This window comes from Polyodon spathula, chromosome 12, assembly GCF_017654505.1.
Source record: "Polyodon spathula isolate WHYD16114869_AA chromosome 12, ASM1765450v1, whole genome shotgun sequence".
Taxonomy (NCBI): domain Eukaryota; kingdom Metazoa; phylum Chordata; class Actinopteri; order Acipenseriformes; family Polyodontidae; genus Polyodon; species Polyodon spathula.
In genome coordinates, this window is record NC_054545.1 from 18,734,070 (window position 1) to 18,753,487 (window position 19,418).

At 42.2% G+C, this 19,418-nt stretch overlaps 1 protein-coding gene across 3 annotated transcripts in view; it reads left to right on the forward strand.

Annotated features, from left to right (window-relative positions):
- The window catches only part of stard9 (StAR-related lipid transfer (START) domain containing 9), a 96,066-nt gene that overhangs the window by 38,481 nt on the left and 38,167 nt on the right, over positions 1–19,418 (forward strand). For all 3 annotated transcript variants that reach the window (XM_041265119.1, XM_041265121.1, XM_041265120.1), the window contains exons 4-11: positions 7,880–7,996; positions 8,738–8,770; positions 8,859–8,920; positions 9,398–9,510; positions 13,014–13,083; positions 13,614–13,686; positions 17,577–17,644; positions 18,419–18,516. In XM_041265119.1, the coding sequence (XP_041121053.1) occupies positions 7,880–7,996; positions 8,738–8,770; positions 8,859–8,920; positions 9,398–9,510; positions 13,014–13,083; positions 13,614–13,686; positions 17,577–17,644; positions 18,419–18,516 (634 nt within the window). The remainder of the gene's footprint in view (positions 1–7,879; positions 7,997–8,737; positions 8,771–8,858; positions 8,921–9,397; positions 9,511–13,013; positions 13,084–13,613; positions 13,687–17,576; positions 17,645–18,418; positions 18,517–19,418) is intronic.

Genomic DNA, 19,418 nt, shown 5'->3' on the forward strand with positions numbered 1-19,418 from the left:
AGGGTTGCAAGCTGCTGTAACCAGAAAACAATTTCATAATCAAAACAGAACACTTTATTATTCAAAAGCAAGAAGCAGAAATTCACGAAATCTGAAACTGAAAAGATCCATGTATGCACATTATTATACAATTACTGTGTTGAGAAAACTGTTGTGCTATTGAGTAGCTAGTGATGTGATGCGTTACACTCCAAGTAGGACACAAGGGCAATAAATCGATGAGTGATTTCTAAGTAAATGCCATGGCAATCAATAAAAAACCTGCCTCTTGTCATTTTTGGAACCCATCTTATATCAAAGTGTTCTGCTGAACAGGATTATTGAATTGGGTTAATAGTGTTTATGATTTCCATTACACAAAAGTAGATGTTAAAACTTCATGCTGAATTGAACGTTGCTAGTTTAGTTGGTGCTGATCTTGCCAAGATAAGCACCAACTGAGATGTAGCTTTACAGTAAACTAATGTGATCCATATGTGTCTCCATCCATTTGCATTTCCTTCCATATAATGATGTATATATTCTTCTGTCTGGCGTTAATGGCTGAAGTGTAATGCTGGCTCCAGGGATCAGCTTATTTGCCTCCCTGGTGCATCAGCACACACAACAGCTGCGATGCTGGCTCCAGAGATCAACCACAGTGCGGCGTCCCCAGCGCATCAGCATGACAACCATCTGGATTTAGCTAAGTAGGGTACATCTCTGGGGTCTTCAAGTGGGCACCTTCCATCCTCAGTGTTTCGTCGACTAGCCCACGACACCTCAAGGGCTTGACGGTGATTCTGGCATCCTAGCATCACCCCCCTCCGTCCCCCACTCAACTTAGCCCAGTTTACTTACCTGTACATCAGCGTTTCTTTCTTTCTATTGTGCTTGAGATCCCCAGCCAGAATCTTTCCGTCTCAACCACAGCCAGTTGCTGCTCCTGTCTGCTGCTTCAGATAAGTTCTTCACTGTACGACGCAACTCTTGGCTACTGAATCAGACGTCTCTGAGAAACCGGGTTGTTGAGTATTCCACAAATCTTCGACAACCCACTTCTACTGGGTAAAGCCGGACTCTCCATCCTCACTGTTCTGCTTCAGTGGCTAGTTGAGCATACTGCAGTTTCTTCCTCTCGTACGCCTCATCTACAGCATCCTCCCATGGCACTGTTAACTCTACCAGGTGAACAAGGCGTGCTGATCCAGACCACAAGACAATATCTGGTAGAAGGTTAGTGGTGGCAATCTCAGGTGATAAAATAAGCCGTTGACCAACATCTGCCAGCATTTTCCAGTCTCTAGCAGCTTCCAGTTGTCCTGGGCGACGATTGGTTTTAACACCTTTTCTTGGTGGTTGCTCTCTTGGGTGGAGGAATGTTGTCTTTTGTATGTAATGTTTTGATGGAACAGGTGGCAACTTATTGGTCAGGTTACGCTTGTCTTCCATTGCTAAGGCCAAACATCGCAGCACCTGGTCATGGTACCAAGTAAACTGACCTTGGACAAGAGCCACCTTACATCCTGTCAAAATGAGCCTTAATGTTGCAGGTGATGAACACAAAGGATATGAGGGATCCTCTCCTACCCAGAGGTTTAGGTTCTGTGGTGATGGGAGAACATCATATGTTGACCTGATGAGGAAACTGATCCTGCTGTGTTCCATTGTCCATAGGTCTTGCCAGCCGATCTTGCATTGTTCCACACTTTCCCATCTCATCCATTCTCCCTGCTTGGCCTTGGAAATGGCCTTTATACACCTCATCCTCTCCTCCTGCTTTTGCACCTCGTTGACTACCAGCTTCCTCCTTTGAGCTGGGGCTGCCTTGTGCCATGTAGGAGGAGCTGAACTGAGACCAAGACCCCCTCTTCATGCTGAACTTGCCCCATGATATCACCAATTCGAAGGGCAGGCTTTGCATCTTCCACAGCTTTCTTTGCCGCCCACTTTCTTCCAGTTTTCAACACAGGTGCTGCCTCCCTTACGCATTTGTCGCGTGACTCTACTAATGTCATTTCCAGTCTGACCTTGGCGCACTTAAATTCCTCGGTTAGAGCGGAGACTGGTAGCTGCAGTATTCCTTTACCATAAAGTCCCACTCTGCTGAGGCAGCGTGGAACTCCCAACCATTTCCTGATGTATGAACTGATTAAAGCTTCCAGCTTCTCTACTGTTGTCAAAGAAACCTTGTACACAGTCAGTGGCCACAGCAGCCTCGTCAGTAGACCAAACTGAAAGCACCAGAGTTTTAGTTTGCCTGGTAGAGCGCAGCTGTCTATGCTCTTCAACCCTTCCACTGCTTGTTGTCTAACTTCTCCCACACAAACTGTGTCCTTTAGATCCCCATCGTACCATCTCCCAAGACTCTTCACTGGCTTCTCAGAGACTGTTGGTATTGCCTCACCATTAATGAAGAACCTTTTATCTACTACTTTGCCTTTAATTATAGAGATGCTCCTTGATTTAGTGGGCTTGAATTGCATTCGTGCCCATTCAATGTTACTGGTTAATTTGCCCAATAACTGATTAGTGCAGGCCACTGTTGCAGTCATTGTTGTCATGTCATCCATGTATGCTCGAATTGGTGGTAGTCGCATTCCAGAAGTCAAGCACTCTCCTCCCACTACCTAGTTTGATGCCCTAATAATTACTTCCATTGCCATGGTAAAAGCCAGTGGAGAAATGGTACATCCTGCCATTATTCAAACTTCTAGGCATTGCCATGTATTGTTGAATTATGAAGTTGAAAAACTTAATTGCAAATCTCCAAAGTAGGCTTTCACTAAATTTGTTATTGTCATCGGTACGTGGAACAAATCAAATGCTGCCCAAAGAAGTTCATGTGGCACTGAACCATATGCATTAGCCAAATCCAGGAATGTCACATGAAGCTCCTTCCTCTCCTTTTTAGCTAATTGAATTTGTTGCCAGATCACATTGATGTGTTCTAAGCATCCTGGGAAACCTGGAATGCCCGCTTTTTGCATTGAAGTGTCAATGAAGCAGTTCTTTAATAGGTAAGTTGACAATCTCTGAGCAATAATGCTGAAGAAAATCTTGCCTTCTACGTTTAATAGGGAAATAGGACGAAACTGACTGATGCTTGTAGAATCTTTTTCTTTAGGTATAAAGACTCCACCTGTTTGGCGCCATGCTCTTGGTACAACCTGTTTTTCCCATGCCACTTTCATCAATTTCCACAGAATTTGTAGAACTCCTGAAGCACTCTTGTACACTCTGTACGGAACTCCATTAGGCCCTGGTGATGTTGACGCCCTTGCTTTTTTCACAGCTTGCTCTACTTATTTCCACTTAGGTGCACAGTCCTCCATTTGGTATTCGGGTGGATTGATAGGTGGGATGTCTGAAGGAATTGACATAGGCGTCTGCCTTTTTGAATCTGTATAAATGTCATACATACTGTACATTCACCTGTGATGCAACTCAGTCTATATCTGGTGATTGTAGCCCTTTGATTCAGGTTGCAGACTAGATTGTAGACCACTGATGGGATGGGTGGCAGTCCCACTTTGCTATTGGAACGAGATGAGTTTTACAGACTGGTTTCGTAGTGCAGGTGGAAGCATGGCATTACAGTGATCAAACCCAGGATCTTCTAGCTCCATAGGCAGTGCTTGAGTCTTTCATTTGGGGAGGCTAGTATTCCACACTTTTCCCCCTGCATTTACTGAACCCAACGATGTAAAGTAAGATATATATACACATATATATTATATATATGTATATGTATATAATATATATATATATATATATATATATGTATATATATATATATATATATATATATATATATATATATATATATATATATATATATATATATATATATATATATACACACACACACACACACACACACACACACACACACACACAACAATATATAATTAATTCTGATCTTTTTTTTTTAAAAAAGAATTTATTACCCCTGCCCCACCACGGGGGGTTGTATTCTGCATGGTTTATTTACCAAATTAAATTTAAGAATATAGCACTAGCTTGTACTTATACTGGATTTACAGTATAATTGTAAATCTTGAAAAACTACTCGCTTCTAAATCTTTTGTAGTCATTTTTGTATTACTTTAGTATAAATACATGTTAATTTGGATTCATGTGTTGTTTTTTTCTGACTTTATGTGAACGAAAAGACACACATTTGCCCGTTTTCCCATTGGAAATAGTGATATTTTGAAATATCATTGCCCTGGTCACAAAAGCAAAGTCTGTGGGGAATAATAGCCATTTTCTATACTTTTGAGGCATAAGCAATTAGGAAATAACACTTACTACCCAGGAACAAAAAAAAAAAAAAAATTGTTACACGGTGCAATCTGGCACCACAAACAGTGTTCTGAAAGGTGGCATTTGTTCAAACAGTCGAAGGAAGTATTCTGACTGTAGTGTCACATGCAGATATCAAATTCTCACAAAACGGTGGTGCGTTAAAACAGACAGTATGCTATGAAAATATTTTGCTACGAGTTCTGTAAAATCAGATTTGGATCAAGCTGTTTGTATGAATAACAGCAATTCGAATAAATGTAGAAATTGTTAAGAGGATGTGCCAGGCAAGGGAATCAGCGGTATGGAGGGCTCAGATTGGCAGGAAGAATTGACATTAAACCAGCCAAGCGTTGTCTCCTCCAATGACATTGAAATGCATCTAAATCCAGGATCTGACTACAATGTTGATTTTGATATCCCAGCCATCCTAATGGTCTGGCGGTTGCACAGTAGAAAATCGAGAAATATGTTTGTTAGACCTGCTTTGCGCGCTTGTGAGAAAAAGAAAAATCAATCTTCTTCTCTCATAAATATTTTTTTTGTGTTGGTCTTAAAAATTTCTTGTGAGGGTTTGGTCAATTTATTTTCCTCCCCAAGCCTCTTATATGTGCCACCCATGTCTAGCTCCTAATCCTTACTGTGGATGTTTCTATTTGGACACTAACCCTAGGGTACACTTTCCTGATACTGATAAACAGGTGCAATCCTCATCTTTTTTTTTTTATTTTGCAGTCCTTTTTAGTTCATTACTGGTAGGGACAGGAAAATGTTTTATTGTGTTTAATGAATCGTTTGCTGGCAGCAAATACTGATGGTCCACCGTTTAGTGCAGATACGCTAGTGATTGTGATACATGATGTATTTGTTATATTGATTTAATATGTGATAACAGAATAATACTTACAGTTGTACAATATCATTGTCACTTCTTTTTTTCTAAAAGCTGGCACTGGAAAACTGAACATTCACAATCTTACTAACTACTGGCAAAATGTTAAATTCCTTTAGTACTGAACAATTAATCTGTCAATTATAGGATAAATAAAACTAATATAATAATTACTGCTATTAATGAATACAAAAATGATTGATTCATACTATTACATTCTGCCCTGATTAGGCATTGTCTAGTAATGATTATAACTCATGCAAAATAAGTCTGTTTTGGAGCAGCGCTGTTTTTTTCTGACCCTTAAGAAAACATTTCCCCAGGAAACAATTGAGCCAGGGCTGGCTCTGAGCCACATACTGTACTATGAGGGCTATATGAGGGAATGCTGCTATATGCACTTGGGCAAAACACCATGGCAGTGTGGTCTAGTGGCTAGAGCTGATGGACAGGGAGGCAGTGTGGTCTAGTGGCTGGACCTGAGGCACTGGGAAGCAGTGTGCTCTAGAGGTCAGAGCTGAGGGACTGGGCAGCAGTGTGGTCTAGTAGTTAGAACTGAGGGACTGGGCGGCAGTGCGGTCTAGTGGTTAGAGCTGAGGGACTGGGCGGCAGTGTGGTCTAGTGGTTATAGCTGAGGGACTGGGCGGCAGTGTGGTCTAGTGGTTAGAGCTGAGGGACTGGGCAGCAGTGTGGTCTAGTGGTTAGAGCTGAGGGACTGGGTGGCAATGTGGTGTAGTGGTTAGAGCTGAAGGATGTATCAGTACAATGAAGAAAGTAGATTGTGACTTTGCTTATAGTGTACACAGTATGTGGAATGATAATTTCCTAACAAATGCCCATGTTTGCTCATAAATGTAATCAGGTAATACATTTCTAAGTATTTAATTTCTTTGTACAGTTTTATATAGCATGATCACAGTATTGTGTGCCCAAGCACCTTTACCCTGTCCTGCTGTCTCTGCTCCACACTGCTGTGATGCTGAGGGTTCCACACTGCTGTGATGCTGAAGGTCTCTTTGTTCCACACTGCTGTGATGCTGAGGATCTCTTTGCTCCACACTGATGTGATGCTGAGGATCTCTTTGCTCCACACTTCTGTGATGCTGAGGGTCTCTCTGCTCCATATTGCTGTAATGTTGAGGGTCTCTGTTCCACACTGCTGTAATGTTGAGGGTCTCTCTGCTCCATATTGCTGTGATGTTGAGGGTCTCTCTGTTCCACACTGCTGTGATGTTGAGGGTCTATCTGATCCATGTTGCTGTGATGTTGAGGGTCTCTCTGTTCCACACTGCTGTGATGTTGAAGGTCTCTCTGTTCCACACTGCTGTGATGTTGAAGGTCTCTCTGTTCCACACTGCTGTGATGTTGAGGGTCTATCTGCTCCATATTGCTGTGATGTTGAGGGTCTCTCTGCTCCACACTTCTGTGGGGCTGAGGGTCTCTCTGATCCATGTTGCTGTGATGTTGAGGGTCTCTCTGTTCCACACTGCTGTGATGTTGAAGGTCTCTCTGTTCCACACTGCTGTGATGTTGAAGGTCTCTCTGTTCCACACTGCTGTAATGTTGAGGGTCTCTCTGCTCCATATTGCTGTGATGTTGAGGGTCTCTCTGTTCCACACTGCTGTGATGTTGAGGGTCTATCTGATCCATGTTGCTGTGATGTTGAGGGTCTCTCTGTTCCACACTGCTGTGATGTTGAAGGTCTCTCTGTTCCACACTGCTGTGATGTTGAAGGTCTCTCTGTTCCACACTGCTGTGATGTTGAAGGTCTCTCTGTTCCACACTGCTGTGATGTTGAGGGTCTATCTGCTCCATTCCATTGCTGTGATGTTGAGGGTCTCTCTGCTCCACACTGCTGTGATGTTGAGGGTCTCTCTGCTCCATTGCTGTGATGTTGAGGGTCTCTTTGCTCCACACTTCTGTGGGGCTGAGGGTCTCTCTGCTCCACACTGCTGTGATGCTGAGGGTCTCTCTGCTCCATATTGCTGTAATGTTGAGGGTCTCTGTTCCACACTGCTGTAATGTTGAGGGTCTCTCTGCTTCATATTGCTGTGATGTTGAGGGTCTCTCTGTTCCACACTGCTGTGATGTTGAGAGTCTATCTGCTCCATGTTGCTGTGATGTTGAAGGTCTCTCTGTTCCACACTGCTGTGATGTTGAGGGTCTATCTGCTCCATATTGCTGTGATGTTGAGGGTCTCTTTGCGCCACACTTCTGTGGGGCTGAGGGTCTCTCTGCTCCACACTGCTGTGATGCTGAGGGTCTCTCTGCTCCATATTGCTGTAATGTTGAGGGTCTCTGTTCCACACTGCTGTGATGTTGAGAGTCTATCTGCTCCATGTTGCTGTGATGTTGAAGGTCTCTCTGTTCCACACTGCTGTGATGTTGAGGGTCTATCTGCTCCATATTGCTGTGATGTTGAGGGTCTCTTTGCTCCACACTTCTGTGGGGCTGAGGGTCTCTCTGCTCCACACTGCTGTGGGGCTGAGGGTCTCTCTGCTCCATATTGCTGTAATGTTGAGGGTCTCTGTTCCACACTGCTGTAATGTTGAGGGTCTCTCTGCTCCATATTGCTGTGATGTTGAAGGTCTCTCTGTTCCACACTGCTGTGATGTTGAGAGTCTATCTGCTCCATATTGCTGTGATGTTGAGGGTCTCTTTGCTCCACACTGAGGATCTGTGTGTTTCTCCCTGGGGCAGGTGTTTCAGGACCTTGGCACTTTAGTGCTGTCTGGAGCTGTGAAGGGCTACAATGTGTGTCTGTTTGCATACGGGCAGACGGGCTCGGGGAAGACCTACACCATGATGGGAACGCCGGTAAGGGCTGGATCTCTCACATGGGGGGCTGCCGGGGGGTGGCTGTATTGCCTTGTTCTTGCTGTTGTTTTTTTGGTGTTCTTAACCTCTCCCCCTCCCTTTTATTCTCTCCCTCTCTCTCTTATTCTCTCCTCCTTCTGTACTTCTCCTTCTGTACCAGACATATGAGAAGTCAAACAATCACAGATAAGGATTTGCCTAAATTCGAGTACAGTAAATCCTATACTGTGCACAGATGGCATGCCATTAAACAAAAAGCACAATCCTAAAGTTAAAAAAATGACAACTCTTTTATCTGGTTAATAGTAGTTAGCTGAGTACAAGAGACACCCATCACAAAACACCACATAACCAAAGATCACAGTATATATATTACATGATGATTTGTCTAGTGTTTGGAAAGCAAGCAAACTGACAGAACTGCAACCACAAACACTTCCAGTTATTTAAAGAAAGAGGTAGAAGTGACCCCTGGCCATATTTACAGAGCTTTAGCTCATATGGGTTATTTTATAGAAAGACTACCCTAGGTAACTAGTTCCAGTGCCTTAAACGGAATACAAATGAATGGGTATAGATGTGTTAGGTTCTTCTGAGTGGAGTTGTCTTTCCTAGATCCAGATACAATCCTAGGACCCCTTATCTCCAGTAGCAGAGCAGGCTGATTCATTGGTTGCAGTTTGGAAGGCTAGTGCAGTATGTGAAATATTTAATGAACAGTTTCATCCTTCTCTTTAACAGGTGTCTTTAGGGCTAACCCCCAGGATATGTGAGGTATTACTTCATCACAAATACATTCATTGCAATATATTTTACATAGATTTTTTTAAATGATAAACATACTGAAATTTTGTTTCCATAGGCACTGTTTTCCAGGGCTGATGATAATCCAGAAGGACACAATTCCTGCAGAGTGGAAGTCAGGTAGGAGCTGTCTGTTGAGTCTTCCTAACCCTACCCTTGGTCTAGTGCACCACTGCATTTCAATTGAGTCTTCAATACCTACCCATGGTCTAGTGCTTCATGGCCTACAGAAAAACCCACAGTGCCAGTCAGAACTGCAGCACTCCACTCTAATTACTTTAAAAGCTTTATTATGTCCCTCGGCTCTAACCACTTGAACACACTGCCTGCTTCCCAGTCCCTTAGTTCTAACCACTAGACCACACTGCCTCCCTCCCAGTCACTCAGCTCTAACCACTGGACCACACTGCCTCCCTCCCGGTCCCTCAGCTCTAACCACTGGACCACACTGCCTCTCTCTGTCTCTCAGCTCTAACTTCTTGGTCACACTGTCAGACAATCCCTCAGCTTTAAGCACTAGTCTTCACTTTAGATAAACAGTTAGTGCTTTGTAGTTCTGTGTTTTTGGGAAGCAATTTCTTTCTGTTTCTCTCCCAGCTTTCTCGAGATCTACAATGAGCGTGTGCGGGACCTGCTCCAGCGCCCTGACAAGAAGAAACCCTTCACACTTCGGGTTCGGGAGCACCCTGAGAAGGGCCCCTACGTTCAGGGTGAGACTTCTCGGACAGGGAAATTGCAGAGCTGCAGGGAGATTGAAGGGAGATTGCAGAGCTGCAGGGAGGCACGGAGATTGCAACACAACTCATAACTATTATTGAAACAGCTCCATGTGATCCCAGGCAGTGCGAGAGAGAGTTAAGGTCTGCAGTCCCTGCTCCATGCGATCCCAGGCAGTACGAGAGAGAGTTAAGGTCTGCAGTCCCTCCTTGCTCCACATTTCAGCCTCGTCCTGGAAAAGCTTCAGGCTTCCTTCAGGGACCTGGGGCAGGACAGTGCTGAGGAAGTGACATCATCCCCATGGAAGCTGTGTTGTGGCCGAGTCCAGCGAGAGATTATTAACAGGCTGGAGGGGGGTGCTTCCTGGCTTTATGAAATTGGTTTTATTAATAGCATGCCTCAAGGGGGATGATTTCCTTGTGACACACTCGTGTGTTATCGGATCCGCAGACAAAGAACACATGACCTGTGTGCACCGTATAGCCATTCTGTACAACTTCATAGGTCTTCTGAAAGTGACTGTGCAGCATGCTCTAACTCATCCCTTTTACATGCCCCACATGCTAATACTTGTGTATTTAATTACTGGAAATTATTTAGCCTGAGAGCATCCTGTCTGCAGTCATAGAGAACATATTCGAGGAAAAGCTTCAATCGTTTAGTATTTGAGAGCAATTGGGTGCGGGTTATTGGTAGTTAACTAAAGTATTGTGCTTGTTGTTCAGAGTAACATTGTATATGACATTCTGGTGACTTTTTCAAACTCAGTTAATAGCACACTGATGGCCTCTATAAAGCTCTAACGTGTTCTGTTCAAGTACAGCTGGTACACCACATTGTAAGTATTAACCTGTTCCCCTGCAGCACTGTAGTGAATGTAAGAAATTTCACATTTGTTCTATGTAGTATTTCTTGCTGGGCTATTTCTGGTGTTGCATGGGGGATACGCTAATGGTTACACTCCAGTGTTCACATGTTTTCACTGTTTTAAAGGTGCTATTAACTGAGCTTTAAAAGACACCAGGATGTGAGGATTGAGGCACAAAGAAGAACACAGTTAAGATGACTGTGCTATTGCTTACTCATACCCACTTGTTTGAATTGTAGCTTTTAATAATCTGGCCAGCATCTAAGTGTTTGGTGCTGTTATTGCATTGTTGTCTGTGTGTGCCATTCCTTCAGGATATAAACACACCTGTAAATTGAATCTACCAGATATGAAAACCTGCTTAACTGACTCCCCACTTTACTTTCTGTGATCAACATGCCGTAGTGCAGATGTGAAGAGGGTTGCAGTCAGAGAGGTGTAATAATCAGATTCCCCTTCCCTAATCGGCTTCTGTTCTGGGAATATCAAGTAATCACAGAAGCAGAAAACCAGCACATGTAGGTGGAAAATGGACTGGTTTGCAATTAGGGGGCTTCATTAACTCATGACAGGGCACGGTAGGCTGGCAGCATGCCAGTTATCCATGCAGAAATAAGAAAACAAAGGCTGAGGAGTAGAAACACAGTCTAGGGAAGTTAAAAACAGCCAGTATTAATGCTGATCTGTTCTTCTCCGTGTTCAGATTGAAAAGCAGGTTCTCTGATTGTCTCTTGTTACATATTTGTTTCTTTGTAACAAAATATTAGGACAGTAAGACTCATCACTCTCCCTCTTCTATGGTGCTGAAGATCGCTTGTTAATTTTACTTAATGCAGCTACAGTATGCAGGTTTTTTTAATATTGCACAATAGATTAAAAGTTGATGTTGCTGCCTGGTGCATGAACACTTCCTGTGGTGTAGGATCAGGCAGCGCTGCAGTTGAATTGATCTGAAAGCTATACAGAAAAAGGATTTGAAATGCTTCATGGAAAGCTAAAAAGCTACTGCAAAGTTCATGATATTGTTGTTTGGATGTTACTGTTACTGCTTACAGTAATTCGGTACCTGTTCACTCATCAAAATGATTAGCTCAGACCTTTGTCTACTTGACTTAGAGTAAGTAGCGGGTTCCAAAAAATATAGCATTACACATCCCCACGTGTTGCTACAACTGCTTAAATAACACAGTGTAACAATTTTTTTTTTTTTTGTTCCTGGGTAGTAAGTGTTATTTCCTAATTGCTTATGCCTCCAAAGTATAGAAAATGGCTATTATTCCCCACTAACTTTGCTTTTGTGACCAGGACAGTGATATTTCAAAATATCACTATTTCCAATGGGAAAACGGGCAAATGTGTGTCTTTTCGTTCACATAAAGTCAGAAAAAAACAACATCTGAATCCAAATTAACATGTATTCATACAAAAGTAATACAAAAATGATTACAAAAGATTTAGAAGTGAGTAGTTTTTCGAGATTTACGATTATACTATGTTTACAGTATAATCGTAAATCTCGATTTTATGTGTTTTTACGAAATTCTGACTTTATGTGAACGAAAAGACACACATTTGCCCTTTTTCCCATTGGAAATAGTGATATTTTGAAATATCACTGTCCTGGTCACAAAAGCAAAGTTTGTGAGCAATAATTTTTCTATACTTTTCTATACTTTTGAGGCATAAGCAATTAGGAAATAACACTTACTACCCTGGAACAAAAATTGTGTTACATAGTGTAATGTGCCTGTAATTTTTCTTTTCATTGTTAACATCCTGACAACTTTTTACACTAATGACTTTAGTCTGTTTCAAAGCTCTTTTCAAAATGTCCGCTCTATTGCACTGATTGTATAAGGATTATTGCCCACAGCAATAGCAATAACGATCCATGATATGGTATGGAACTATTTTATTTTATTTTATTTTTCTTTATTTGCTCTTCCTGCAGTGATTTAGAGGACAGATCTCAAACTCCAGTGCACTAGAGCGGCTATTTTGAAATGAGCATTAAAATAGACCTTAAAGTTATAAGTGTAAAAAGTTGTCAAGATGTGAACAATAAAAGGAAACTACAGGTACGTTATTAAACAGTTTAGTAACATGTGGGTACATATAGCGCTATATTATACAATATCCATGTTGCTCCCACCAAAAATATCAGTACTACCTAACGCCATTTATTGTGATTTGTTTATAATAAATATATCCTAAAGCCATGTCATAAGAATGACAAAGTGCCACTGGACCGCTCCAGGTTGTTCTGTGATTTGGTCCAGAATGGGTGAAAAACCAGAGTGTTAATCTACAGAAATAAAAGCATCTTGAGTGAGGATTTCATTTGATTAATTCATTACAGTGCATTGTACATGAGCTTTCAGTGTCTCTATCAGAAATACCAAAAGGAACTCAAAGTCTTTTTTCAGTGGCTCCCAAAAAAAGGACTTCTAGCTGAAGTGTTTGTCATTGAACTTTAGTGTCTTTAGTTTTCCTTAATCCAGGACTGTATTGTGTTTAATAGTTCTGTATGGATGACGGTGTGTGTATCTATCAGGTCAAAGGTCTGAGTTCTGTTTATTGGTTGGTATGGAACCCATATTAATCTATCTACTGTGTGTTTCCCTCCAGGCCTGTCCCAACATGTAGTTTCAGACTACAAGCAAGTGGTGGATCTGCTGGACGAGGGAATAGCAAACAGGTAGGTGGGAAAGGGTGAGCTTGCAGTGAAAGCAGTTTCACATAGAACTTGCAAGTACTGGAAGAAGCAACAGTTCTTACTAAAAGCGTTGATTTCCCTATGCCTTCAATGCAAGGTTAATAGGACCAATGGAGACCCCTTTATCCAGTGATCTGATTTGTGAGAAGAAGGAATCATTGGCAATGCAAAATTATTTCCCTACCCCGAGAGAGTCTACCAATGTGTTTGTTTTCTTATCCTGTGGCATACCTGTACCATGAAATCCATCTCCATCTAGTATGTGTTTCTACTGAAGTCCTAAAGCTTCCGAATTTCAGTTCCATTTCAGAAATGTGAAATCAGACACTGAACAGCACTACTTCCTAAATCCCAGCCACTGTTTTGTTGTCAAACTGTATTTCCCTTTACAGTAGTATCAGTGTCAAAAATGTAACATTCTGCAGAAGGAACCCTTTGCCATTCTGGTGTCCGCGCTGCTGTTGTGTTTGGTGTGTCTCAGTTGTGTTTGTTTTGTTTTGTTCCTGTTTTAGAATAACTGCTGCCACCCATGTCCATGATGCCAGCAGCCGCTCCCACGCCATATTCACTATCCAGTACACTCAGGTCAGAGACTGCATGCCAACACCAAACCTCAAGACCTCACTGTCAGTGAACCACACTACACAGTAACCTTTCCATTCCCACTGGTTAAACTTGCAAACTCTCTGTCAAGCTGTGCTAAAATGTGACCTACAGAACAGGAAATAACTAAAGATAACAGCAAGTGGGAGGTGGTGGCTAACCTTGATTCCCAAAGGTGGCCTTCATGCTTGGATTGATTCCCATGTGGTCCATGTGTTTGGAGGACCCACGGTCTAAAGGGTTCCAATTCTTCTTCCTGGCTCTGGAACCATCAGAGTAAAGTGATAATCTGGCTCCCCCTCGTTCTGTCCTTCTCTGTCATTGTTCTATGAATCGCTGAACTGTGCCAAGTTTGGAATACAGTATTAGGACAGTATTAAAACATCACTAGGGAGCATCAGAACACATTCAGTATTGCACCCCAACCAAGCAGTGTTTATCCAAACAACACAAATTCAAAATGAATGATGTGTGTGTGTGTGTGTATGTACAGTACCAGTCAAAAGTTTGAGTACACCTGCTTGAAACCAGGTTTTTCATGATTATCTATGCTTTTAACTGTATAAACTTGTCTATAAACACTTAATATTTCATTGTATGATACGTGTACTTATATAAGCTAATAATCATAAGTGAATTGCATTCAAAAGTTAGATTTTTAAATGAAAATGTAAATCTTGTCAATTTCAATGAAATGGTCACCCAAAGCAAGGGGATTTCAGTCTGAAGCCCAAGTCAGTTAAAAGTCTGAAATGTGTATAACACAGTGTTAGAACACTGGCCTAAGTATAACAGTGTCTTTGCTAGATGTTCTTTGAGTTAACTAGCATGTTACCTAATTAACCTTTTGTCACCAATTATTGTTAACAGGTGATAGTCCGTGATTACTATAAATATAGGTAGCATAGGCACAAGTTTGTCATTCCTGAATGTAAGGGAGCAGGAAATGGCAAAATATGCTCAGTTAAGCAAAGAAAAAAGAGAGTCTGTAATTACTTTAAAAAATGAAGGTCAATCTTTAGACAAATCGCAAGAACTTTGCAAGTGTCTGTAACTGCTGCAGTCAAGACCATCAAATGATTTGAAGAAACTGGCACTCGTGAGGACCGAACAAGGTCAGGCAGGCCAAGGGTGACCTCAGAATCAGAGAACAAGTTCATTTGAGTCACACGTCTGCAAAACTGGTGATTAACTGCCCCTGAAATACAACAGCTAAATGCTACTAGAAGTACAGATGTTTCTAATATCAACTGCTCAGAGGAGATTGCGTGAAGCTGGCCTAACTGGAAGAATTGCTGCAAAGAAACCATTGTTAAGAGTGCAGAATAAGAGGAGAGGCAAGAGAGGCAAGAAGAGACTTGCTTGGGCCAAAAAACACAGAAACTGTATGTTTGAGGAGTGGAAGTTGGTCTTATGGGCTGATGAGTCAAAATTTGAAATATTTGGGTCCAACCGCTGAGTATTTCTAAGACGTAGAGAGGGTGAGCGCATGAGTTCTGCATATGTGGTTCCCACTGTCAAGTATGGAGGAGGCAGTGTCATGGTCTGGGGTGCTTTGCTGGTGACAGAGTTGGTGATCTTTACCAAGTCCATGGCAAGCTCAACTAGCATGGCTATCACAGCATACTTCAGAGGCATGCCATTCCATCAGGATTATGGCTAGTTGGGCAGTCCTTCATTCTTCAGCAAGATAATGACCCGAAACACACCTCAAAGTTGTGCAAGAACTATCTGGCGAAGAAGGAAAGTGAAGGACAACTCAGTCTAATGACCTGGCCTGCCCAGTCTCCAGACCTCAATCCCATAGAACTTGTATGGGATGAACTGGACAGAAGAGTCAAAGCAAAGCTACCCACAAGTGCCCTACATCTCTGGGAATTGCTGCAGAAGAGCTGGGAAGACATGTGGGGTGATTTCCTGCTGAAACCTGTTAACCGATTGCCTCGTGTTTGTGAGGCTGTTATTAAGGCAAAGGGTGGTTATTTTGAGGAATCCAAGATTTAGAGACAGTTTTCTTGAACATTGTTTTAATACTCCTTATGTTTTGTTTTGTATATTGTGTTTTCATTTTCAAGTATTTACAGAAACATATACGACGTAGAACATTGTCAGTTATGAAAAAAACCTAGTTTCCAGCAAGTGTACTCAAACTTTTGACTGGTACTGTGTGTGTGTGTGTGTGTGTGTGTGTGTTTGTGTATGTATATGTATGTATGTGTATATATATAAAGAATGACGCAATCTCATTTTGACATAGTTTCCAACATGTATAACATTAAGGAACATCTGTTTGTGATGCAATCTCTCATTGTTATCCATGGCTCTTCCCCATTGCTAATGAAGGCCCCTATTCTGTTCTGCTTTATTATGTATTGTGATTGCTCCAAACTAAAAACTGTTACAGACATGGAGATTATGCAAGCCATAGTGTTTAAAATAAAACACACTGACTGTTTTGCTGTTTTAAATAGCCTTTCAATTTAATTTAAAGACCGAATTCATACTCCCCCATACCTTGAGGTTGGTTAACTACAATAAAAAAGAGATCCTCATATTTACTTCAGTAATTTTACCCGTTTTTGTTTTTTGTGAAAAAAAGGAACTTGGGTCTGGAGGAACTTCGCTTCTCACTTGGCTCTGTAAATTGCGCACTAAATCAAACCCAACTTTCTGAAACTCTAAGCTGGACTGTGGAATTTGAATTCCAGCAGAGATACTGTATATGAAATATTTAAAATGTGAACACACATTCACACACAGACGAGCCCTATCAATTCGACATACCACGTATACTTCTATTAGTTCATCCGGCTTGTTTTCTTTCAGTTCATCCATTATAGCACTGGAATCAGCCATTTATTTCACTGCGTTGATTTGCCAAGTGGGGATTGCTATACACAGAGGGCAGTCAGCTGTCTTTCAGTAAACACTCTGCCATTTGCTGATACATGTTTTACACAGGAGGGTTGGAATATACGTAAATATTATTGTCCCCAAATCCCCTTCAGTAAGAATAGGCTTGCAATCTTTTTTTTTATTTGCTGATTTGGAAATTTAGATTTTCCATTTCAGATGAAGAGCCTCCTCCTGCTCCTGTATGTACCTCTTCACACTAAAAACCAGGCAGAACAGTTGCTGAGATGGAAAATAATGTTTTAGCTTCTGTACTGTGTAGCAAATGTTGCTTTTAAGGCTACTTCTGTACGTGGAAAGTAATCAACTGACAAACATTCTGCAAATAAAACAACATTACTGAGAGATTTGGAGGCAGTGTGGTCTAGTGGGTCGAGCTGAGGGACTGGGAGGCAGTGTAGTTAGAGCTGAGGGACTGGGAGGCAGTGTGGTTAGAGCTGAGTGGCTGGAAGGCAGTGTGGTTTGAGCTGAGGGGCTGGGAGGCAGTGTGGTCTAGTGGTTAGAGCATGAGTTCTGCATATGTGGTTCCCACTGTCAAGCATGGAGGAGGCAGTGTCATGGTCTGGGGTGCTTTGCTGGTGACAGAGTTGGTGATCTTTACCAAGTCCATGGCAAGCTCAACTAGCATGGCTATCACAGCATACTTCAGAGGCATGCCATTCCATCAGGATTACGGCTAGTTGGGCAGTCCTTCATTCTTCAGCAAGATAATGACCCGAAACACACCTCAAAGTTGTGCAAGAACTATCTGGCGAAGAAGGAAAGTGAAGGACAACTCAGTCTAATGACCTGGCCTGCCCAGTCTCCAGACCTAAATCCCATAGAACTTGTATGGGATGAACTGGACAGAAGAGTCAAAGCAAAGCTACCCACAAGTGCTCTACATCTCTGGGAATTGCTGCAGAAGAGCTGGGAAGACATATATATATATTTATTTATTTATTTATTTCTGTATTTAGGCCATACTGGAGAACAACCTACCCTCTGAAATCGTCAGTAAAATTAACCTGGTGGACTTGGCAGGGAGGTAAGATACCGTGTTGTAACACCGTCTTTGTTTGAGGGTCACACCCACACTTATTCCAGAACTGTGTCACAGCACATGGTACAAGTGCCAGTAATTACAGTTCCACTCCAGTCATTATGCGCTGGTAGCATGGGATGTGATTCACTTAGTAATTTCCCAAGTACAAATTGGCCGATTGTAAAGGTGTAATTTACACACTATTGCCAGGGAAATTGGCACTTGTATGCAGTAGGGTAGTCTCCTTCACTTTGTTTGTTTAGTGGCGCTACACTTTTTTTCTAACACTGCAGTGCCCCCGTGTGGCTGAACGGAATATCACTGAGCATACTGTTACCTCAGTAATGCTGATGAGTTTATCAAAACAACCTTTATCATCAGCACCTTTTGAAGGCATTTTCTGGAATGCTTCTCTTCAGGGCATATTTTGTTTTGACAAAACAAGGAACACAAAGCTACACAGAGCTGCAGGGGTGGCCAACACAGCATACACAACTGGGCAGGAACGGGGAAAATACTTTTTTTTTAAAATAGATGTAAGGTCACAAAAATGTAGGGTTCACGTACCAAAGAGCAGGCAACAAGAGAAAGACCTTGATGTTGTGTGTACAAATGTGATGGATGAATTCCCTGTGACATCACAAGATCAACACAGCTCAATGAGATACAGAAACAAATATGCAGTTGATTCAATCAACTGGTGATTTTATTAAGCTGTGCTTGCTGGATCTATCATTAGTTCTTGGTGCCTGTGAGTTTGTGTTTGTTGTTATGCAGTGAGAGGGCGGATCCTAACTACTGCCGGGATCGTATCACAGAGGGCTCCAACATCAACAAGTCCCTGGTCACCCTGGGTATCGTCATCTCCACTCTAGGTGGGTAAGGGTCTCCCTGCAGGGCTCTGGTCACCCTGGGCATCGTCATCTCCACTGTAGGTGGGTAGGGGTCTCCCTGCAGGGCTCTGGTCACCCTGGGCATCGTCATCTCCACTCTAGGTGGGTAAGGGTCTCCCTGCAGGGCTCTGGTCACCCTGGGCATCTCAATCTCCACTCTAGGTGGGTAGAGGCTCTGCTATCTGAACAGCCACTCCAGCTATCAGGGAAGCCTGTTGGAAAGTCACAGTACACAGCTGGAGCTTAACCATAAAAGAGGTTCAAGATGATGAAATAATTCCATAAATCATGCATTTCTAGTCCCTATGGAGGTATCACATGGGCATCCAGTAAATATACAGTGCCCTGTCATACTGAAATGAGCAAGCTTGAAATACAGGTGACATTTATTGTACCAAACTTGACATGACATGAGCACAAAACTGAGCAGAAACAAACACAGCAGTGTCTGGTAGCTTGGCCTTTTACAATGCCTTCTTTCCTGTCACTAAGCAACCAGGTGATTCCCCTAATGACTCTAAATCGACCCCAAAAACACTGTTAAGGTGAACTGGCCTGAGAGGTGTAAGTGTAAGAGCTTCCCTGAAAGCAAGCCTGGAAAATATGCAAACTGAGAGATGAAATGGGCTGAGGAGCGAACCTCAAAATCTACAATCAAAAGACATGAAGAAAACACTGAAAGGATGTTAGTACAGGGTGTCAAACTCATTTTAATCAGGGCCATGCTGTCTTTACTATTACTTCTGTGTTATACAGTAGATAGCCAACCTACCCTAAAGGGTATATTGCAATGTCTTTCCAAGGGATTCAAGTGAATTAAGTGCTCTAATTTCAAATGTTGTACAGAGGGGTGCAAGCAGGGCAAGAGAACCCAGTAACTTTGT